Source organism: Rissa tridactyla, chromosome 8, assembly GCF_028500815.1.
Source record: "Rissa tridactyla isolate bRisTri1 chromosome 8, bRisTri1.patW.cur.20221130, whole genome shotgun sequence".
NCBI lineage: Eukaryota > Metazoa > Chordata > Aves > Charadriiformes > Laridae > Rissa > Rissa tridactyla.
Window position 1 is genome coordinate 35261610 of NC_071473.1, and position 24929 is coordinate 35286538.

General features: G+C 38.4%; 1 protein-coding gene across 4 annotated transcripts in view; it reads left to right on the forward strand.

Moving 5' to 3' along the window:
* Positions 1-24929, forward strand: part of DPYD (dihydropyrimidine dehydrogenase) — a 365455-nt gene that overhangs the window by 166771 nt on the left and 173755 nt on the right. For all 4 annotated transcript variants that reach the window (XM_054212158.1, XM_054212159.1, XM_054212157.1 and 1 more), the window contains 5 exons: positions 876-983; positions 4118-4287; positions 4883-5093; positions 14709-14893; positions 22335-22550. In XM_054212158.1, coding sequence (XP_054068133.1) covers positions 876-983; positions 4118-4287; positions 4883-5093; positions 14709-14893; positions 22335-22550 — 890 coding nt within the window. The remainder of the gene's footprint in view (positions 1-875; positions 984-4117; positions 4288-4882; positions 5094-14708; positions 14894-22334; positions 22551-24929) is intronic.

A 24929-nucleotide genomic window follows, 5' to 3' on the forward strand; every position in this document is an offset into this window, starting at 1 on the left:
ATTGTTGACTTTTACTCCATTTCAGTGTGTAATTATTAATTAGCATACTTTGATAATATTGTGGTTTTTTAGATGTAAATATGAAAGTTGGGACTGTGTTGAAAATACCCTGATATGTAATTGCATTTGCATGAAAAAATTGGAATGGTGATTTTTGCTGCTTTCTTTTAATTGAAAGGTATTTGTTACTATTATTGGTTGTGAAGCGTATCCCTGTCTGTATCCTACGGCTTCTGTATAAACGTGTACTATTAATAACTATAAATAAATGTCGGCCAATAAGGACTTCAGGGTTTTGAGAAAGCAATCAAGAATGGCAAAAAATGATGGCATACAAACACTCGTAGATAAGTACAGCATTGCCATTTGTCCTCCTCTCCTCATCAGTTAAGCTGTTTGTTATTGCCTCATTTGTATTATCTGCAGACTAGCTGTATTGAAAAATGCCTCGAAACAAAGGGAACAAAACCATTTCACAGCAGTAAGCGTTACCTGCGTGTGCAGGCAAAGCAATCCAAGGAAAGCTTGCAAGGGTCTTCTCATCCCCAGTAGCTTCCCTGCTTTTGCAGCATGTATATCCTGTTCTCTCTAACCCTTTCCTCTGCATTTGTTTTGATATGAGTTATATGAGTACACAGGTTATCCAACAACCTTCTTTTCAAGTACCAGTACTATTAAAAGATCACCAGTTATGTAAGCTACAGACTACAAACGTGAAGCTACCGTCATTTGTGATGTTCTTTTAGAAAAATCTGGGGGTTTGTAAAAGTGCTTGTATTCAGGACGTTTTTGAGAATGTGTATGTGATGTGAAATATATATTGGTCACTGAAATTTCCCTTGTAGTTCTGATATGCCTTCAAATATCTATTTTAGGTTTGCCAGAACCAAACAGAGACAGTATATTCCAAGGACTGAGAATGGATCAAGGATTCTACACATCTAAAGACTTCCTACCTTTGGTAGCAATGGCAAGTAAACCAGGTGTGTAATACTATGTTTTTGTTGCAATCATGTTCAGTAAGTCATTAGCAGTTATTGATATATCAGAGTGGACAGCTGGTTACACAGCAGCACATCCAATTACAAAGCACCTCCCAGTGAATAGGTCTGTGGCAGCGTTTTCTCTTGGTGAGAGAGAAACCTCGGGAGTGTGGTGAGGAAAGTCAGTCCTAGAGACTGTAAAGCAAATAGTCATATGTAAAAATCTAAGCACATGGCAAATCATTACCCCTAGGAAGTTATATTTGTTATTTTGAATTATATTCAAAAGATGTCATAAGCTTGCCATTCGTATAAATTATCTTGTTATAGCATATATAAGATGGTCTTGAAAAAATGTGATATTAAAGGTGTTGCTGACCCATATAAGCACCACTTTGTATATTGCTGATAAATTATTTCACTTGATCCCAAATCATGTGCTGCGTGTATAACAGACACGTTTAAGAGAGCACCAGTTCCTTACCCGAACAACTTACAGTCAGGACAGGAGTTAATAAGACAACACTCAGTTCATAGGCACCAAATGCAGTCTCGTTTTATGCTTTTACGTCTTTGTTTTGAGTACAGAGATGACTGCGTTTGCTCCGCAAGGAGCACTGCTGCTTTCAGGGGCCCTGAATGTGAAGTCATAAGCCCCAGTTGGATGTATGAGATGGGGATCGTGATTTCTACGCCACATTCCTTCATGGTCTAGATGCCCCAATGTATTGATAAAAACGAAATTCCATGTACCCATGTACAGTTTTCTGGGCCTACGCTTAGTGCAGTATGTGATCTTGTACGTATGGCCACATATTTAACAACACGTATACCTTTCTTATCTGCAAACTGATTTTCTCCTGAGCATTCAGAAATTTCTTTTAGCATCATATAGGGATGCCTGCTTATTTAATAGACTTTCCATAAACAATATGTTAAAGAATGTATATTCTGCAGCAAATTATTCTGCATATGAAAGTAAAGTTTATTAGCTCATTTTATGCAAAATATTTAGGAAGGGAAATTCTGCATCCATCTGTCCCATCTCCCTGCTGTTTTGATCAAATGCTTATTTCTGTCTGTTTTCTTAAGCTCAAAGTGAGCTCACATGGGTTGGGAGAGAAGGGTGGGGTTGGTTGGGGTTTTTTTAGGAGATCTTTAAAAATTAAACAGATTTAGAATCCGCACTGCAAAACATTTGTAGATTAACAAAGGAAAAATAAATCCTGAAAAACAATCCCCTCTTGTAATAATTTGACTAAAAAACACTTTATAGAATTCTGTATTTACACATAGCAATTGTGTAGTGTAAGTCGCCTGCCTGCGTGAGGATCTATATACTGTGATCCACATCTCTTAAAATGTTGCAAAGTAGCACCCTCGATTTGCAAGGATATGTAATGATATTTTTTTATATTAAGTCTGCAATGAAAAAAAGGGTGAACTTTGAAGAACTAACCTTTTCTGACTGACAGTAATAGATAGCTCTTTGGTGTTGTCTGTTAATTAACATGGTCTCTTTCGCTTAATTTTCCTAGTGTCTGTCTGTAGCTGTAGGCACCTCTTGCTCTCTAAAGCATGGAATTTTAAAATAAAATATACACATCCTCTGTCCTGCTCTGTCCTCTTTTTTTTTGCTGTGACAGTTCTCTAAATAATAGACACAATAGACTTATTGACAGTAAAATACATATTCTGCCTGCTTATTAAGTTCTGAATACCTCTTGTTAATATATTTTCCTCCAAAAGGGGTTCATTCCCTTTGCAAATACATAGACGTGAATTTCCTTTGGGAGTGGCCTCATTAGGAAGAGCAAAGTGGGCTGCTGTGACTGATCGGTTCTAGACTAGTCCCGTAATGGCACTCTGAGCTGCCATTCCCCTGCTGCACTTGTGCTTTTTTCACTGCTCAACGTACAATTTTTGTGATGGATTAAGTTGGTTAAAAATAAATGAGAAAAGTTTAGAGAGAATTTTAGAATAAGAAGCCTATTAAGTAAATAGTAAAGGTAATGCCATATACACAAATGATAGCATTGGCCGTACATTAAGTATTTTACGAATGGAGAGAGAATATGTATTAGGATGTTTTTTCTCACTCTGTTTATACGTCTAAATTAAAAGCATTGTTTCCTTGAATGATACTTGTGTTTTTTTACAATTGCATGTGAAAATCTGCTGCTAATATAGTAGGATACTTGAGTTACAGTGCAATGATTAAATGACCTACTTAGCACCTGCTGACTGAAATTATCACAGGCTCATTGAAAATGTAGCTTTATGTTGTTTATGGCATTATTTTTTAAGTTGCAATAATTTGCCTAATAACAGTTAGTTGTATTCAGACTTGTGATAAAGTGCAGTCTCATCCAAGGAACGCACACAGTTCAGTTTTACTTGAGTATTTTTTAATCAAATTTCTTAATCGAATCATCAAATACAAGCTGTAGATGACAAACACATAATGTCATTCTCTCCGTGTAACTTTTTGCAAATCATTTGTAGAAAGCCACAGTAGATTAAATGTTTTCTCCCAGTGAAAGATCTAGGAATCACTGAAATCATAATATTCTTTCTTCCTCCTGTTCAGCTGAATAGCTGAGAAGAGCCTCTGAGAATATGTCATAGCCCAAACAGCGTCAGTGCCTTGCAGACAACTGACTGAGGGAACAAACTTTGAGAAACTATTACACCAAGCTGTCAACAACTGGTTGCCTTTTGAAAAATGCCAAGTGATATTCTTTATAATCTGTTAAAAGGTGTTGGTTTTTTTTTTAACTGGGAGGATAATGAACCTGATAAGAGAGAAACTTACTTTTTGAATAAAAAGATCTCACAGTGCTAATTTCAGCCTGACAGGACCCACAATCCTACAAACGTGTTGTCATTTGAATTCTTTCCAGATAGAAAGGTGCAGCTGCTTAGAGTACTGACTATGAAATTATGTATATGAGCATATCTTAAAAATGGGAATAAAACTGTCTTTCTGTGAAGCAGAATAATTTGATAGTGACACTCCATGCTTGGAAACTATAAGATGCAATTTTACACTGCTTTGGGTACAAGTACCTTTAGAGCTGTCATGCAGAAATGGTTTCTCTAGTTGAAAATGGGGTTTTCCTTTCATCTTTCAGGGATGTGTGCCTGTCACTCTCCATTGCCATCAATACATGGAACTGTAATTGTACTTGGGGCAGGAGACACTGCTTTTGACTGTGCAACATCTGCTTTACGCTGTGGAGCTCGTCGCGTGTTTGTGGTCTTCCGGAAGGGATTCACTAATATCAGGGCTGTCCCAGAAGAGGTAAAATTGAATAACAGCATTTATGAGGAGGAACACTCGTTGTTATTTCTACAGGGCTTGAAAGTATGCTATAGGTACTTAAAAGACATCTTCTAAAGGTTTTGTTTGTAGAAATGCTCTTAAAATGTATGAGTATTTATTAAAGATCTGAGGCTCATTTTATGTAGTCTGTGTATAAATAATTTTCCTCTGTTGTACCTGTTTCCTATAAAGTCAGAGAGAGGCATTTGCATACAGGAGGTAGAATGTCCTTTAAATTAGAAAATACAGTACATTTTTTAGTCTTGCAAGCACCCCAGAGATCAGCCGTTTGAGTATTGTAGGTGACTCTTCAGGTCATGGTTAGATCCTAGAATGATACCTTCTGGCTGCTGTCTAATGAATCTCAGTGATCCTGATGTTGCCTTGGTAGCCTATAAAATCTTGTAAGAAAATTACTTACAGTGATTTTGGTTTTGAATCACTGCCAATGGCAATAAAGCAATATCATTCATCACAGATTTCAGCATTCAGTTTGGTTTTTAGTTTGTTTTTTTTTTTAGTTTTAGAACACAACAATATTCAAGTTATGTATTTTATTGCTTCTGTTCTACAGATGGAACTTGCAAAAGAAGAGAAGTGTGAATTTCTGCCTTTCCTCTCCCCTCGGAAAGTTGTACTTAAAGGTGGACAAATTGTTGCTATGGAGTTTGTTCGAACTGAACAAGACAGTGATGGAAACTGGAAAGAAGATGAGGATCAGGTTGTCCGTCTGAAAGCTGATGTGGTGATCAGTGCCTTTGGCTCCATTTTAACTGACACTAAAGGTAACCCTGACTAATGCATTCTGTAAATGCTGACTGTTATTTTAGCTGCAGCCGTTTCCTGTCCTTTGACAGTTTTGTGAAATGAGTCTTCTGGAGGTTACAAAGCTTGTGACTGCTGCTCCTCTTCACAGGAATTTCGTTGTCCTTTAGGTATATCTCTTAGAACAAAACTTGAGGGTCTGATAACAAAGCGGTTTTCTGTATATAACAGTATAGAGCAGAAATTCAGATTAGAGGTCCAGTTGCTCAGTACGTATCTTGCTTTCCTCTCAATGCAAATGGGATCTCAAATAATGCTCTTGGGAATTTCTTCTTGTCTCACTAATTAACTTTAGAGAAACTCATTATACTACAACTTTAAGCTGAACTGATCTGATCTTGGAAACTTTTTTTTTTAACCTATTAAATTAAGCAAGAATTAAGACGGATTCTTTATTTTGGTTCAGCTCTTCTGGCTGTCTCTCATTCCTTGTGCATACGCAAAAGAACTGTGGCTTTTCTCATATATACAGTATTTCTTAAATTCACCTGTGCTTGTCTCAGCATGTCTCATTATTTAGTTGCACTTTACAAGCTTTGGTCTTGAGAATTAACTATTACATAGTTCCATAGTAAAGATACAGAAATTGGCACACAGATGGCATTTCAGAGATAGAAAGAATTGCCTGGATGTAGCAGAAAGAGAGCTGAAGAACATGAGTATAACTAAGAACATGGGAACTGAGCAGAGCTCAGACTGTTCTCCTCTGCCACTAGGTTAGATTTAAAGAGTTCAGGCACATACATCAAAGGTGCCTTGAAAGTAAAAAACACTGACTCAGCAGAAGACAGATTGATGAAATGAATAGATCTTCAGCCTGAAGATGCTCATCAAGGTTAGCAGGTTCTGAAAGCCTTAGTGATCAATGTGCCTACCTCCCCAGGGCATGGTCATGCCAGCCAATTACCCCACGACATGTTGTCATGGTCTTTTGGGTATAAATGCTCTGACAGAGGACTTGGCAAGTGCCTCAGAGCACACGTCACCAGAAAATTTGGTAATCAGATGCTAGTTCGGCCAGTGCAATGGAAATGTCAAAATTTCCTAGCATAATGTAGTTTTCTGAATCCTTTCGATCAAGGAAAATTGTAAATCTAGAATAATCTAAGAGGAGCGTAATAGCATTTGTGGACATACCTTGGGCGCATATAAAATGTATGACTTCTTACATCTGCATTTTCAGTGTACGCATTATAGATAACGCTGTTTTAAATGAAGTTAAAGAAATGAATTTTCTGATAGTAAGATTTTCTAGAGATATTGGTAAAATTATACAAAAAGTGTACTGACTTCGCAGGAAGACAAAACATTAGTTAATGAAGGTAAATTATAAGTTCCATTGAAGAATTTTAGAATATAGCCGATAGCAGGTTTGTCTGTAATCTGAATGAGCTACTCGATGTTTCCTGTTCACCGGTCCGATTGTATATAAAGTTAAACCATAATACAGCCATGAGAAGAGTCTAAACTCTCTCCTACAGTAAAAAAGAAGGATCAACCTGGTTCTTTGAGGAACGTCTGAAGTTTATTCCAGGAGCATTTCTGTCTCGTGTGTTTTAATATTGCTTTGGAATCGGCTCCTGCAGCCTAGGCTGTTACCTAGACAGCAATAGCACCCAGCTACGTACAGTGCCAATTACTCAGGGCTGCCTCCTGCCCTGCAGTTGCCTCCCACTCTAAAGGGCACATAAGGTGCAGTCTACGCCTCTTTGACAGAACAGTGTCCCATTCCACTTGGAGATGTATTGCTGTATAAAGAGTCTGTCATCTGTGTTGCTCACGTTTTGGGGCTCAGTCTAACCCCCAGGAAGCAGGGAAAAGTATTTTTTCAATCTTTAAGAGATTCGTGAGCTACTCTGTTGGTGGAGTTGACTCGAATGAGAATTCTGGAAAGTTTTGTTGTTTTTAAGACCTTCTGTTTAGGTTTTTTTGGAAGGCTTTCTAGAACCTCATGTGGTAAATCAAGTATTAGCCTATGCAATCAGTATGTTTTGTTGTGATTCATACACCCTATGATAAAGGAGTGATTCTGTTTTCTCCCACATTAAAAACTGCTTCAGCTAAAAGGCTGAACTTGCTTAGCCGTAACACTGTGCCAGTCTTGCATCTCTTAGTATGCATTCACTGTCTAAGTAGTTGTTGTGAGGTTTTTAAATAGGAGCATAAAATGGGAGGGGTACAAAGTCATGCAGTGAGCTGATCGTGAAAGAAGAGAGTCATTTACCTTGGGGGTAAGCAATACACCTCAGTTTCACACTGTATTTTTGGTGAAACTGCTATTAGAATAGCAATAAAATTACAAGCAAAAATGCAAGGCATTTATTTTGGATGTTGTAAAAGGGAAAAGAAACTAAGACTTGAGGGAATAAAATGTTTATTTTGAGCATACCATTTCAGTAGCTTTTAAATCTTTATTTTTTGACTAAGCTGTCTAATGAAAGTCAAATTTGATTTTCACCATTGAGCTGGACTACAACCAAATATCCGGGCTGCCTCAGCATACATAACAAAAGAAAATTTAAAAAAAAAAAAAAAAACAGCTGCAAAAAAAGAAAACCAAAAACCAAACCATGAAAAGCATCTTATATTCTTAGTGTTTTTTTTCTTTTTTTAAAGAGGAGATATTTTTGTATTCAAGAGATGGTGATGTTCAGGTATTCTCCATCAAAAGATGGAAATGAAAATACTGGAGATACTTGAAACTGGACAATGCCATGAGCAAACTGATCTGACTTGGAACTTGATGTAACTTTGGAAGGGGATGGAGTGGGTGACCCCCAGAGAGCCCTGCTGGTCTGAATTATTCTATGACTGGATGTCTCAGATGCAGGTTGAATAAACGTGTTAATTGTTCATACGAAGAGCTCTATCAATTGACCTAATTCGTAAAGCACCTCAGGGAACTGCAAATGAAGTATTGGTGTGGGCTAAGCTAGCAGGATATGTCCTATTTGTTAGCAGCCGGGTCTAGTGGTTGGTGTCCCTGCCCATGGCAGGGGGTTGGAACTAGCTGATCTTTAAGGTCCCTTCCAACCCGAACCATTCTGTGATTCTATAAATGCTGATGCTACTGATGTAAGAATAAAGAAAATACTATGAAAACCAGAGGGATTAAATTCAGATTTAGCCCCAGTTCAGCAAAGTGTTCAGGGCATAAGCACATGGGTAACTGCTGTTTTGAGCCAAAGTGGCTCATAGGTTAGAACGATTTTTCTAGTCTATTATCCTCAACAAGATGTTTCTTATTCTTGCACTGTAGCTATTAAATTTGCAAGTGAGATTCCATGTGCTCACAGTAGGTATTTAGTCTTTTTTGTTTCGTTAGAGTAAAATGCTTATTTTGTTTTTAAGCAACAGTTTCAGTAGGTATTCACCCTCCCATTGGGAATCAGATAAATGCGTCATTAATTTTAAAAAATGGACTCCTAAGTCCATTTTATGCTCGGGAAGTTGCTAATAGACAAAACAGGAGAGTTGCCTTCTAGACTATTTTAAGAACATTACCACTTTACTGAAACCAGTAAAAAAAACCTCAAACTACTGCCAATGGAGTAAGAAAAATGTTTTTCTCCTTGTTGAAAAAAAAGCTTTTGCAAGCACAGGCTGCTTTTTTTTATTGCATAGCTTACCAGTGCCTTCAAACCATCATAATTGACCCACATAAATAAAGAGCTGTGAGAGAATTTTGTACCTTTCCTCATATTCCTGCTCTTCTGCTTGGTTTGTTATTTTGGAGGCCTATGATATATTAGTGAATTACTGAAATATTTTTTGTCGCCATTCCAAATTGCAGCTACTCTATATATACAAATGTATTTCTGTGTACTCCCTAGCACCACGTACAGCCTCAACATTCTACTTAACACCAGTCCAACTGGTTTTTAAAGTTTAAACTTTGAATGACCGTTTGCTGATCTATTTTGTTCTGGTAAGCAAAAGGGAACAATATTTTTAGACTGCAAAACTTCGCACTGGAACAAATGTCCTTTTTCTGACTTACTTTTCTGAATTTCTGAGGAAAGCCTGGAGTTTCTGAGGAGAACCATGGAGAAAGTACGGAAAATAGTACGTTTGCTCAAAACGCACTACAATATGCAGTGCAGGACAGGGGACTAAGACAGGATAGGGAGCTGGCAACCTAAGTTTAGTTCCACACTCTGTTCAGCAGGCAGCAATAAAGAGCAAGTATTGCCATTTTCCAGAACACTGAATCGTAGCATGCTAATGTCTGTTTTATTTTCCTGGAGAGGCAAAAAAGGGGAACGCAAAAAATATCCAAGCAAACTCCAAATACTGCCTTTGCAACCCCCCACCCCCAGAAATAGTAGGCTATTTGTGAGCAAAAAATATGTTTTATTAGATTTTTGGTAGTAACTAGCTATTGCATGGTAACTGAAGGGCAAACTTTTATTTCACATTTCTGGGAATCAGTTACAACTTGCAGATATTTTGCTTTTACTTTTAGTATGACTGTCATCTTGCTTGGAAACTGAATCAGCAAACCCCAGAAGGCTCACTAGAATATAACTACTGCCCCCCCAGTATAGTTCAACATACAGCAAAATAAATTTGCACAAACAGTTTACAGTTTTATTATTTAATCCACTCCTACTTAATAATTATTTCTATACATGGAGAAGCATTTGCTAGGGAAAAAGGGAAAAAGCTTGCAAAGCTCTGACCTCGCAAATGAAAAAGATTTTAGATTTCCTTTGTACAAATACAGAACTTCAAATGGTGCCGATGCCAGCAAGCCTGCAGGGAGTGTTGAGTTTCTTCACACAGTCTGCTTGGACAACGAGGTGACTTCAGCCTCGAAGCGCTGAAGCCTTGACTACCTAATGAAAGACTAGGAGGGAGGAAGTGTTCAAGGCCAGGCTGGATGGGGCTTTGAGCAGCCTGGTCTAGTGGGAGGTGTCCCTGCCCATGGCAGGGGGGTGGGAACTAGATGGTCTTTGAGGTCCCTTCCGACCTGAACCATTCTGTGATTCTGTAAGAGAGGTGGCTGAGATGCCCCAGCTGGGAATGCCCATGAGGGTGACCTGGTGTCTCCTAGTAGCACAGCATCTGCCTCGCACCCACAGAATAGGCTTTTAGTCACCAGACTTTAAAAAAAAATGTTATATAAAACTGAAATGTATATAGATTCAAAGGATTCCTAGTGAAATAGGTAGGAGTTTTCCTGCTGAGTCACTGGAATAGGATTTTTCTCCACAAATAGGTTTACTGAATGAGTTTGAGTGCAGCAGTTCCGCACCCTGAAATGATTACCAATTTCCAATATCCAGAGGTGGCTTTGTGATGACTTCTAAAGCCCTATTAACTGCCCGAGAGGCATCAGTACACATTTGCTTGCTGCTGACAGGCAGAAAACAAAGTCCGTACCAGCTTGCAGCAGGAGCCCCTCCTAGCATACCTGGACCCAGTTTTATCCAGTCAGATCACTTTTTAAGTACACTAATGGGGCACAGACTGTGGGAAGCGTGATTGTGCCTTTCTTTATTTGCTGGGCATTTAGGCTGGGCAGTGTCAGCAGTTAGTCAGTCTGCTGGCGCATGTGACAGCTGTGGGTTTATATTTGAGATTAAGAAAGTTACAGTATATTTGTATTTTCCTGAAGTAATGCTACTGTTCACTGTAAAGGAAGTCTGTAAGATGGATATCAAAAATAACATTAATGAGCTACTAAAGCTAAAATTACAGGAACTTATGAAATTGGTTAAACATAAAAACCATTAAACTGTTTATTGAAGCTTCACAGATATACTGCAGCTAATGAGCATTTCTGCTATTTAAATAAGCCCAAATTGAACACACATTACATGGATACATAATTAGTCATGGCAGTCAAACACACACACAGACTCACTTTTAAAGCTTTATTTGAGGAATCTTTTCCATTTGATTTGTTTTGTTAATTAAAATATTTTTTCTGTATTCACTTATATTTTAATATTGTTTTTGCAAGTGCTATAATTTGCTGCTGCTTTTCCATTTGTGTTTGTTTGCTCTGTGAATATAGCAAATTTGGAATATATATTCAGAACTGTCCTTTTGTTTGGTGTTATTTGTGTTAGCATCACTTGATAGCATTAGAATAATTCAATTGTATGTTGTCTTTCATCCAGAAAGATCTTTTCAAATGATATATAATATCTCACCAGGATATGGAGAAAGCAGCACAGCCACAGGATTGTACTTTGAATTTTCAAGAGAAAAGCAACGTTAGTTTTAAACTTTAAAGGGTGTGAGGCTGCAGGGATTTAAAAGACACTTTTCTTTACCCCTGTCCCAAATAATGCACCAACAAAAACATTAGGTATCTAGTTTGCTTTTTGTTCAGTGTCAAACAGCAATTCAGAGAACCGATAGTTGGGATCACCTCCTTTCAAGCTCAGGTTTGGCTCTTAAGAGTCTCTCTCAGCCCCTGCAGGGGCAGGGAAGGGACTTCCTTTTGTGAAGACCAGAGTTCTTCCCTTCTTTCTGCAGGTGGTCTGGGAGGTGGTACCTCCAGCCTCACAGTTGCCCTGGGTGCCAGATCCAAATTGTGAGGACGTTAGGAACTCTTATATAAGATGCTTTTAAATCATGCCCTTATTTTTACGTAACCTAAATCTTGGAGATTATAAAAAAGACAGAAGGAAATAGCTGCCAGATACCATGTCAACCTTGCCACCAGGGAAATGTTCTTTCCCGGTTTTAAAAATACTGATCAGGCAGACGAATCCCCGGGCCCTGGGGAGATGTTTCAGGTGAAGGTACGTTGGGCATTTTTTGTGCTCAAAAAGCTATTGGTATAATTACGTCCAGACAGCTATTTTAGCACAAGCAATCCAAAGATAGATTTGAAAAATGTAATAGATCCAGGATAAAAGAGGTAATACCCTATTTTTCTGCAAGATGAAAAAAGTAGTCAGAACTTCCAGTTTTACATCATTTCTTCTGAAAAACTACATCTCCAATAGCATGTTGCCCTTTGACATCTTTACTGTGGTTCAGTCGTGTCTCAGAGAAACAAAAGTCATCTATTAAATCCCCGGTACCAAATCCCGCAGCACCAAGTTTTCCTCTGGGTTTTTTCCAAACATGTCTTTACAAGCCTGTATGTATTTAGCTTGCGAGAAGAGTCTAGACCCCATGCTGAGATGGTACCACCGCATGCGGCAAGTTATCCTATATGTGACAAATACAAGAAGATCAAAAGCTTTCTTGAAGTACAGACCATCTGAGACATAAAGAGAAAGTTAATGTATTGATTTATAAATATTATTGAAGCATTCTTAATAAAACTGCTATCAGTCATTATCAGCACTTTCCTCTTTTAAAAAAGAAAGAAACGGAAAAAAAACCCAAACCCAAGCAAACAAACCAAAAAATTCATTTTCCAGACTGAAAAATGTCTCAGTCTGAAGGTTGTGTTTGGTGTGATCTTTCAGTAATTTAAATATTTTTAAAGGAAAACATTTAATAAGTTTTTGATGCTGTTACTACGCAAATATTATTTTTGCCAAGTTAAGCCACAAGTACACGCAGGGTGGGAGTGATTGTGCAAGCAGTAGGTCTTCAAGATAGATTAAATACTCTTGGTATGAAAACCTGCTACAGTGTTTCAGCTTAAAACTGTCTTCTGTGATTCTGGCTTCTGAACAAGTTGCAAAAAAATACTTTGGATTTGAGTCCTTTGGGTATTTGTGTATGCCAAGGGTGAGGAAGAGAGCGTAGGTGGGACAAGTAGGTGACAACATTTGTACCTTGCTTTCTGTTTTATTATTTTGCTCCGGATTATACACAGCCACCGCTTTGAAATACACTTCTAATGTATGATTTGGAGGTGAAGGGAGATTTTCTTCTTTCTGGGAGATTTTCTTCCCAGAGCCTGGGAAGAAAATTCCATCACGATGATGTGCAGGAAAGATGTGTTTGAAGCTTCCTGTGTGCTCAGGTATGCGCTGGGGCAATACTCTGACGTTGCCCTCATGTTGGAGAAATAATCGTGCCTTAAACTGGCAGGTCTCTCTTTTACATATATGACAGCACAACTACATCAGTTTAATTGACCTTGGCAATCTGCATCTGCTAGTGGTACGTCCCTGAGGGACATTGCAATTTTAAGCTGCATTTTATCGCAGAATCTTCAGTTCCTGTAGACAAAACTGTGTAAAACCCCCTCGTTTTGGTGTACATCATCAACATTTGCTGAAAATATTTATTGAAAAAGTGATTTTCTCCATGAAGCTACTTTGAAGTGTCTTCGTGATTACAACAAAATAATTTTAAACTGCGTAATAAAGATCATATTAATATAGAGCAAGATAATTTTTTTCTGAGTCTTCTGAGCATTTATGTGTATTTAATGCCATGCAATATAATGCCATGCAGTATAAAATTAATTTTTTTATTTTCACATCCATGTTATTTTTAAGGACAATAATAGTTCATGTGCAGAATGCCTATGTATGCTGTTTACTAACATGAAAAAAATTAAGATATCTTAATGCATGCTTTAAAAAAACATCAGAAACTGCAGTGAAAAAGATACAAAAGATATTGTCTTCATCTAAGCATTTCATTTTGATTGTGTTTTTATGATTTTATTCTTAATATACGTAACAAGTTTCAAAGTGATCCTTACTTTCAGGATGTTCTGGTTTAAATATTGAGTCAAGATGGTTTTGACTTTATTGAAACATATCTTTTTCAGAATTAAATTTCTTTTAAACCAACACCCTTTGTGAAGCCAAAGCTTTGATAGCATACCGTTTCCTGGCGGGAAAATGTTCCATCTGAAAATTTTCAGTCAGGTTTAATAATGACCTGTCAAAAAATAGCAGGGTATAATTTCTGTTGTGAGGGTTAATAGATATAGGAAGTAAATTCTGGAGATCTAAATTGATTTCTGGGAATTGCATCATAAACATTCTTTTTTCATTTTAAACCTCAAAAATCATATGCTGCATATTAAGTCGCACAAGAGAGTATATGGTAGGTTATTCAGGAGAAAAGCGTGTTGATATGGTAAGTGCACTACAAAGCTATGGGTGGAGGGAAAGGGTGAGTATTTATTTTTCCTTTGTTAATATTCTTCATTAATAGGATTTTCAGAAGTGCTGGACTGGGAGATGAAGAATGCCAGTGAGAATGACTTTGTGAATCCCAGCTGCTGGGATAAGCAGTGTGCTCCCAGGGAGGGACCAGAAGAACATTAGCACCAATTATTTCTTGAGCCAGCACCGAGTCAGTCACTTCTTGTGATGCTTGTGTGCATTTATCTTGTACGCAAGTCTGGCTTTGTAGGCACACAGGAACTGCTTACTTTTCTGATACTACCAAGCTGCTGTTCTGTATAACGCGTGTTGTTCTGTCTGAGTCCCGTTTGCAATTACATAGCTTCACTAGCTCAACAAAAACGTTCGTGTATATAAAAGGACTTTTCTACTGTAAATTTACGTTTCAGTAACTGAAAGAACTAGGACTCGGAACCACTTTTCTTATTCTTATCAGTGTATATTTGACAGATTTTAGCAACAATTTTGTGTTTCTTCTATTAACATACTTGTCGTTCACTTTAATTACAGTTAAAGAGGCCATGGCACCTATCAAGTTTAACAGATGGGGTCTTCCTGAAGTAGATCCGGAAACAATGCAAACAAGTGAACCCTGGGTGTTTGCAGGGGGTGACATTGGCGGTCTTGCTAACACTACAGTGGAATCAGTAAATGATGGAAAACAGGCTTCCTGGTACATGCACAGATACATACAGGTGATTTTTTTAAAAGTACTTTTCTCTTTCCCATTTCTGTCTGCTTGTAGATACTTTTACTGTGATTGTTAAAATGATTTCATTGTGTTTTAGATTTAAAAATACAATTTTTGAGGAACTAATACCTAGATTATCTGGTGATTTGAAAATTATAGATTCTTTCAACTTGGATCACGTACTTGAGTTTGGGTAGTTGAACCCAGCTTTCTTACGTTATCTTAACACTAAAATCCAAGCAACATTTTCTTGGCCCCAGCTCTGAATTCCACTCAAGGGTAGCAAGCCTTCCTGCACAATACACAGTGCAAGTAGAAGTCCTAATTAGTTAATTGGGGAAAAGAAGTGAGCCCCATCAGTATTAAAAAGTAAAATCTCTCAGTAGTGCATAAAGTAAAAATTAAATACCGCCAATGTTGTTACCTGGGAAGACAATTTTAGTACTTTTAAAGTACAAGCATGTACTTGTACTTTAGTAGTTTATAGAGCCCTCAGATTATCTACACCAGAACCAAAGTTTGCTCTGATGAGGCTGATGACCTGGACACAAGAATGCACAGGGGAAAATAATGCAAAGGAGAATTTACCTGAGAAATGTGAGTTTAAGGGGTACAGACTTGAAAAACCTGGTAACTGCTTGTTCCCTTCTGGTGCTCCTTGTGTGTCCCTGGCTGAGCACCTCTGCCCTAATTGTTCTAGTAGAAGAAAGAGCACAAGGTCTAGAGGAGCTGCAGAGGAACCTGCAGAGACAGGAGCCACAGCCTGTGTGTGAAGAACCAGCTGACAAAGAGCGTGTTCGTAGTGCAAGGAACTTTTCAGAAACATGATACATGATTCATTCTCCCACAAAAAGAGATTTGAACAACTGAAGTTGGGACTGTAACAGCTCGATGTCTTTCTCCCCCATCCATCTGCTCAAAGCCTGTCTGATTGCATGTTTGTGCAATTTCATGCTGTTGGGGTCTGATTTCACTTCCTAAAAATACTTCAACTGAAAGCTTGTTGTTAGTATCTGTGCATATTTTTTCTCACTTGTTCTAAAGCACTGTTTGTGTCCTGCTTTCTTAGACCCTAAGAAAATGCTGAGTGTGAAACATCTTTAATCCCTGACCTGCTTGTTTAATTTCTCAGTGCGCAGTGAATTTGGGTAACTGTGACGGGGGAGAAGGGGCTATCTCCTCCTTTTTGTCTCCTTCCTCTTTAACCTCTAGAAATACACGCATCACTTAAAAACCCTCCTTTATCATGTTGCTTCCTCCTCAAAGCTTGTTTTTTTTTTCCCCCTCTGGAATGTATTGAATACTTCAGAAAAAATCTGAATAGTCATGGCTTGAGAATTAGAATTTTAAATCAAGCAGGCTTGTGATATTAGAGCATTTTCGTTACCCTTTGCAGGTTTCAAGGCAGCTTATTCGACCTTACAGTCTCACCAGGAAGCTAATGGGAAAGCCTTACAGCAATCTTCACAGGAAAGTTTCCAAATGTCAAGTGTCACCTTTCCAGCTGTTAGATGAATGGGTTGCCCAGGGGCATTTATTTGGATGTGCAGCCCTTGTAAAATCTGGTTGCTGTGGTGCAGCGTGCTGTAATTTGGCAATTTACTTCACCAGTGTTTGGACCTGGTAGAAATTTTAGTGACTGGAGGAGAGTTTGTTTTTTAAAGAAGTTGTTTAGAAAGGATTGTGTTACCCTGGTGTTTATAGGGGTAGGTGTGTGCATGTGTGCATGCCTTTGTGCACGTGTGTGTGTGCACATCCAGGTCACAGACCTGTGTTCTGGAAAATTCCCGTATCAAATGAAAAAATACACTTACACACTACCGTATTTTGTCTCTACTGTGAGATTCTAAGGCAAGAAGCATCCCTGTGATCTGAGTGTCTGAATCCGAGTACACATTAAATTTTAAATAAATACATTGATACCACCTATTCATTGGCATTTTAGTTACAGGAATAGGTAGCCATTTCCAAAATCGCCGGCTATCTCAGCACCAGGATCTATAAATAATGCAGTCAGCCTTTAGCAAAATAAAAGTATTCCATAGGATTTCTCAGCCAACCCAAGACCATGTCAAAGCCTGAAACTCAAAACGCCATCCCGACTTCTTGCAGAATGCACCGTTTGAATGGCACACTGCTCGTGTCCCAGCCTACTCCAGGCAAAAGGCTAAGCAAACAGATGGGCCTGAGATGTGCCCTGAAACTCCAGTCGTTGCAAGCTCTGGCACATGGTCAAGTGAAGCATGAGATCCAGACTCAAGGACTCTCCAGCAGAAATGCCTTATGTTCAAAACTGGGAGTTATTTACAGAAGCTTCTTGGCTGCTCTTATGCTGGAAACGTTCCATCATTAGTTGCCTAAATATCTCCTGCCTCTTAACATATTCCTCCCACTATATGAAGCATAGGTTCATCTCAGAAATTCTTGCCTGCAGCTGTGTCAGGTTAGTTTCTATAAACATGACCAGTCAAAGCCTAACTAAGGATAGTTGTAGTAGAACCTGTTAGAAAATATAGTCAGTCTTCCTAGAACCGTTCTTTGTGAGTCATTAGAGATCCAAACAGAATCAGACCGATTCATGCAACTATCTGCTATTCACAACATTTTTTCAGGATTCAACCTTTATTGTTATTCCATGAATGATGTAAAAATTTCTGTAAAATAGTTTCAGTGATGTATTTAGTTTGGGATTGCAATGGCCCTCACTTTTGTCCAACACTGACTTTATGATCTTGCGCAGAAGCAATATAGGCTGCTATTCTCTCCTGTGCCTCTGTTACAATTCATTTATTTTTGATCAGTGTATGGGATTTAATAATATAATAGCTATGTTTGGATTAATTCACAATTATGCAGGACTAACTTCTAATTTTCTATGCTTGCCTTGAGAGCAAAGACAGCTCTCACATTGTGATTCTTCCAGTGTTTTCTTCCTGGACCACTGGGCCAGCCTTGATGCTTCACTCCTGCTCCATTCATACACTTACCTGTGGAGCGTTTTCCCATATGTGGCAGTCAAGCTGACATCTTCTTCTCACTAAAATCCCTCTTAAAAAGTGACTTTTCCTCTCTGGTTCACAATAAGTTTTCTTTTATTTAAATCTATCTTTTCTTTACTGTAATCTCCCCAGTGTAGACAGTTCCTTTTATATTTTTCCTAGACTGAAACGTACATGATACACTTAAAGAATAGAGAGCTGAATCCCAACTGATATAAATTGCACTTCACTAAGATGCTATTCTATACGAATTTGGAGCACATCAGTGTGTTATTTTGAACCAGTATTGTATATTTGCTATTTTTTTCTTTATCTATGCTGTCAAAAATATATGGGCTCTGTATCTGAAGAGTATAGTTGTTGATTCTTTTATGAAGGTTGACCATTCTCATACATTCCTCAAGCATGCATGAATGTACGTTATTTCATAATCAATAGCAGAGATGGGTGGTTCCCAGGAAGCTTGTCTTAGAAGCTATTAGTTATGTTGTCTGCTTCTTTTCAGGATAACCAAAGGAAAAATTGAATGTCCTTTTGTTTAGATAGAACAACATATGAAACACTAGCGTGGAGATGAGTAACAAAGCAGCATTTGCAAAAAGGTGGAGTAAATGCAGGTGCAGGAAACCTGGTATTTTTGTTGCTTACAACTGAGTAAACATGTTCCAGTCTGTTCCAGAAACAGAAAGCCAGGAAGCAAGTTAGAAAAATCTCAGTCCAACTGGACAGAGCCCTGACCAACCTGCTCCAGCTGACCCTGCTTTGAGCAAGGTTGTTGGACTCGATGGTCCTCAGGCATCCCTTCCACAACCATTCTGAGGATGCATGAAATAACATTAACATATTTAACAAAACTTAAACATATTTAACAGAGTTAAATAACGGATAATTGGAGAGAAGATAGAAGAAGCACATGCAAGGGAGAAACGATAGGGTAGAAGAAGCACATGCAAGGGAGAAAAGATACGTTTTAAGATCAGACTTAAAAATAGAGAAAGCAGGATTGAGATGACAGTATTCAGGAAAGCTCTTCCAGGCAGTAGGATTTGTAGAGAAGGCTCTCTGTGAAAAATAACAGTAATACAACTACTCACTTTCACAGTCTATCTTTGTTAAAGGCCCGAAAATGGAGTTAGACCATACCGTTGTGGTTAAGAATTTTCTCCATCTAAAGCAAATGAATGTCACAAATTGTATCAGGTCTAAAGCTGAGTTCCTGTCTCTCAGCCCTGCACTACAGACTGTGCTGCTTTTGCCTCTAGGCATATCCTGGTTAGAGTAAGGTAGGGCCACCACATGCAACGGGATGGGGATTTTTCAGCACCCTGTTCCAGTATCCAAAAAATTGCCATCACTGGAACAATAAGTACCTGCAATATTGTTAGCTCAGCTGGTTGGCATCAAATTAGAGGACTTTGTCTCTATTTTTAAAAATCAAAGGAAGAGTTATTATAAATAAACCCTTGCCTGCAGGCTTTCTTTTCCTATTTGTTTGTGCAATGTCAGGGAAATCCTTCATTATAAAGATGATTTTGCTTTCAGGAAGCTATAAAACATTTTAGTTTGCCAAAAGTTTTGCTTTGTAGAAAACAACACATCAGGGCTTAGTAAATTTATTTCTTTTATAAGCATTGTGCTGAAAGGAACAACCAGCAAAAAATAAATAGAGCAAAAAGGGAAGTGGTAGGAAGGAGGGAGATAAATCTGCGAGGATGTATAGCCGCTGGCTACTGAACCTTCAGCTGCATCCTGCCCCTGTGTGTTTTTAAAGACTTGGTTTATTCCATTGAAACCTTTTTTCACCTCCTCCTGCCACCTCCACCTGGGTTACCTCCTCATTAACAAACCATTAGGCACTTCTTGCGCTGCTTGAGTGTGTCTGGGTGGAATTGTTTGTGGTTTTGCTCTTCGTGAGGGGGAGATTAGCAGGAAGAATAGATCTGTTTGCATATGGTTTGGGAAGTTGCTTATGACCAGTTTGCCTGATGGCATGCAGGAGGCAAGGCCTATTTTTCCATGGATGTGTTCAACCTCCTGGTTCAAAAGACTTTTGCTGCTCTGGTGGATTTTATTTTTTTTGTCTCGTATAGGATTTATTTTCTAACAGAAAGCTCATTCTGTGTCTCTAGTTAAGAATCACTTTCAAGCAACACTTATTTTAGGCGAGAACAACTTTTTAGGTATGAAATTGTCCTGCTTAGGAAAAGAAACAGTACAATGTACCTTAAGCTGCATATTAAGCACTTAATCTCTCTGTCTGTCTATAGCAATCAGTATTTACAGTTATACAAGCAGTGAATAGTTGAGTGATCCACAGACTGAAATATATTCACAGAGAACATTTGAACAATTCTGGATAGCCAATGAATTAACAAATAACTGCTTTCAAAATGGAAAATTAAGTTTATTACTCGCATGTGCACATAGAGTGGAATTGGCTAAAAACCTTTCCTTAAGTCTTTCTTTGCTGTCAGTCTTACAGAATCAAAATCAAGGAGTTCAGTGTAAGAGTTCAGTATATCAGTGTTGGTTTCAGCACATTTCCCCACTTCCAAATATGTAGGAGACAAAAAGTGCTAACATACAAAACGTGCTTTAATTTCAGTCATGTGATCCAGGAAATTCTGTTTTGGCATTGCAAACAACATTTTGCAGTAGAAATTTTAGTTAAGAAAGACTAAAAAAAAGTTAAAAGGGTGAAATCAAACCCAGAATAATCAAAAGACAATACCTCTTTTTTCTTTTTTTTTTTTTCTTTTTCTTTTTCTTTGATTTGTCAGTTAACAAAAAGCTTTTGAGATGTAGAGTGCTGGGCTGTGTGGTCTTCTAAGAACTTAGATTTTTCTGGTGTAGGAAACCAGCCCTGTGGAGTATGACATAGGGGAAGCAGTGAGGACTCGGGAGGGAGGAAATGGGGGATGCCTGGCTTTTTCTACGGTGTGGCTGCATCAGCTGCCAGCTGGGAGAGGCAGTGATACTGAAGGGAGTTTGGTCCCACGTGTTAGGGATTTTTAAAGCTTAGCTTTTCTCAAAAAGTGCACCATTAAGTATACATTCACGTTCGCATCCTTTAGGCTAGGGCAATTCCACTACTTTCAGTGTTTTAAGACCGTCAGAAAGTTTGGCCCCCGAATGTGTCCTCTCTGTCCAAGGAATCGAAGATCTGGGGTTAGAATGTGAGATGTGAATCCAGGCAGTCCCAAAAGAAAACAGACATGTGAACTCTCAGGTTTTCAGCCAGCCTAGGAAACAAAAGTCACTAAAGAAACAAAAAACCCCTCATCCCATCCATGCCTGTTAGTTTTCACAGGTAGAAGTAGGGTAAATAAGTTCCTTAAAAAAAGCCTAATCCAAACAAACCTAAAAGGCAGCAATTTGGAAGTGGCTGTGGTTTTTACTCTGTTACAGAAAATCTTTCCCACACCTCCAGTCGTGGTTCTTTTTGTCCTGCTGAAGAATTCTTCATTTTAAGGACAGAAGAAACTGCTGTGACTTATTAGGAACACAGACTGTATAGGGCTTCTCCATGTTAGAAATTCATGCTTTATTTCTTTGTGATTTCATTGAGTCAACCGTCTGAGTGAGCACAGATTTTAATTCTACCTACCACAGCCTGATGAGGGTGCAGTTCAGTATCTAGAGATGGAGAAAGATTTTCTCTTTGCAATTTTTACAGCATTAGATGCAACATTTCCATTGAAAGCTTTTCACCGACTCTCCAGAGAAAAGGCTGTCTTTAAAATGAAAGCAAAAGTGACTGTGGTGTCACAGATATAATGTGTATGTTCTTCATTGATCCCAGATCAGAGTCTAATTTTAGTCACCCTTAAAGTATTCATAGTAACACAGTTAAATATTAAAACAATAATAGTTTTGCATGTATTGATATTTATCCCATTGTGTAGGCTAGATAAAAATCGTTAAAAGGGGGGAAAAAAGGTGCAGGAGTTCAAAATACATTGAGTTAGGGCTGAGTGATCCTGCATGTGGATGCCTTCCCTCATTTTTCACAAGTCCCTACACTTTTTATAGACTGGCGCTTGGGAAGAAATCTAGGAAGGGTCTGCCTGTGCATACCCCGGTGGGGTGTTTTTCAGTCTCACTGCTGCTGGCTGCTCTAGGGATCAGAACTGGCTGTTCAAAATGGCTGAACAAACCTTTGAACTGAACCGGGCTTAGCAGTACAGGACGTGAAATAACTCTTTCATTATTATTATTCCTCGGCTATTTCCAGTATGGCATAATATTTCAGCACGAATGTTATTTGGACAGAAAATGTTACATATGCAAGTGTTTGCATATTTTGCTGATTTGCACGTCTGAAAACGTAATAGAATACTTAAACTTTGGGTTGTTTTCTATGAATTGTTTCTTTATCAAGGTTAATAATAAATTGTATAAAAATGAATCAGCAAAAGAATCTGTGATTTTTTTCTTTTTTTACAGTCCTTACACGGTGTTGCAGTTTCTGCTGTTCCAGAACTACCGCTCTTCTATACTCCTATCGATTTAGTAGACATCAGTGTAGAAATGGCTGGACTGAAGTTTCCAAATCCTTTTGGCCTTGCCAGTGCAACCCCTACTACTAGTTCTTCAATGATTCGAAGAGCTTTTGAAGCTGGATGGGGCTTTGCTGTCACTAAAACGTTCTCCCTGGATAAGGTAAGGAAATATTTCAAGGTGTATTTAGCATGTAACCATTTCTTTGTATAGTTGAAAAACCTGAATCTTTTGGGAACAACACAATTAAATCTAGCTAGCATAAAGATAGCAGGGAAGGGTATGGTACATTGTGTAGGTCGACCAGTCTGGGAGGTTCCAACGGTGCAATATAAAGGTGACACAGTTTCTGGTTTTGATTGTTGTTATATTCTTCCCTTTTATTCACCGACCTTTTAATATTAGCCAACTAGTAAGGGTAATAGTCCTTCTTTAGAAAAAATATTGCAGCGAAAATGTTTTCTGTGAGGGATCAGAATGCAAAGGGAATGAGTAACAGCTTTATCAAGCAACTCACGAAAGGCGGCTTCTGTGCCAAGGACTGCCAAGATAAGCCATGGAAATTGAGATGCAGCTGCAATGTGATAATGTGGGTGTAAGCTTGAGGCTGGGTGGGTAGTGGAAGAGAAAGATGGAGGCAACATAAAACAAGCCTATGAAGGCAAGAGTAGTTGTGCTGAAGGTTTGTAGTACAGTGTCATAAACCTTCAGTAACGTGGAGTGGAAGAAGAAGGAGTTAGAATTAAGTCTTGAAGGCTATGGCTCAGTGTGGCACCTAAAATAACGCATGTTGTGTAGAATTAAAGTGTGTAATTGCTTGTTTGACCTGAGAATGGCATTCGGAATGCGTTTCTGCTTACATTCAAAATGGCAAAATGAGATGGAGTAAGAAGTTTAGACGGTGAAAGAAAACAACACTTTTGATAAACGTATTGGAGAGAAAAGAAACAGGATATGGGCTGGGATGTAGATGTGGTTTGACTTGTGGAGAGAGGAAGAGGATCAAAGGTAAATCCTTGGGTATAGGCCTGAGTAACAGTGTGAATAATGGCAATGTGTTGTCAACCAGTGACAAACAGTAGCGTGGGCTGATGAGAGCTTTTGAGATGAGTTTGGAAACAAGGAGCTTTTATTCTTGGTTCAGAGATGGGATGTAAAAATGTGCTGATGGATGGAGACCTTAGCAGGGGAGGAAAAGTGGGTTTGTAACCCTGCCACCTCTAAATGGGTGAGTACCAAAAGTGAATTAACTGTAGAAGGTGGCCCTCTAATATGAGGAAGGTCTAAGGACAAAGTGCTGTATTACTACAGCGTAGTGTAAAATACGTCAGACTGGCTTCTGTGACTGCTGTCGCTTATACCTGAAGCAGCCCTAAAGAAGTAAGTGCTCCTCAGGATTGCAATGGAGATTCCAATCTACTTCACGGGGTTTCTTATTAAAACACTTTTTAGGACATAAATGTCATTCAAGTATGTTTACAAGTGACTTATGTGTATAACATACCGTCAACTGTAATTATTCAGTGCCTAGGCTAAAGGCAACTTATAGCAAGTACTGAGATTTATTTATTTATCAGTTTTATTGCTGGTATGCTCACAGTCCTGCCAGACTGCACGTTGATTACTGTGTATCTCAAGAGCTAAACAGACACTGGCTGAGTTCCAGCTTGGGTGGGAGTTCAGGAGGAAAGACATGCATGTTGTAGGAAGTGATGTTGGTACTCCACTAAGCAGCAGACTCTGAGTCATCTCTCAAATGGCGACTGCAACGTGTTCCACTGGATGCCATGCTCTGGAGGTGTGACTGGGATGGAGAACTTTTAAATGAGAGGATTGCTAAAAGCAAGTATCTTAAGTGGTTATAAAATATGTTTTTTAAAAATATTTTTTTTGTTGCATTTATATACAAAATATTGTAGGTATTATTTAATTTAAAGAGAAAAATTTCAGAAAAGTGCTTTGCATGAATTCTAGTCCAGTGATCATTATTTCTAGCTAAGCTTTCTTCTAAAGTTCAGTAGGAGGCAGTAGTCTTTCTCTGGTGCATATTGCTGTGTGCAGTAGGACTGTGTCCCACCCAAGTACTACCTAGTTTTTCTGCTGTTGTTTGTATTCTTCCCAGTAGTGCACTTCCCACAGGTGTTAAGCCTTAGTATTGCTGACATGATCTGAGATGCTTGGCTGTGAGGTGCTGCAGAAATAAAATTGCTTTTATTTATAATAGTAGCATGGTAATTAATGCTAAAAAATAAATATTCCAAATGGAAAAAAAAGCTCAATGAGGTACAGCAGTTCTTATGTGAACACTGAGTATTACACAAAGACTGTTCTTGTTGACTTAATGCTAGAACAAGGAGTAGGTAAAGAGTTTGGAATAATATAGGTTGGCATAATGTGCCAATTTTTTTTAGAACTTGGCTTCTTATTATGTAGACATAAATCTTGTGTAGTGTTCAGGAGAGAGCAGAATGCTCTCTTGGGCTGCGGTACTTATGGAAGTAGAGATTTCAGACCAGGCTAACTGCGTAGCAGGAACAGGAC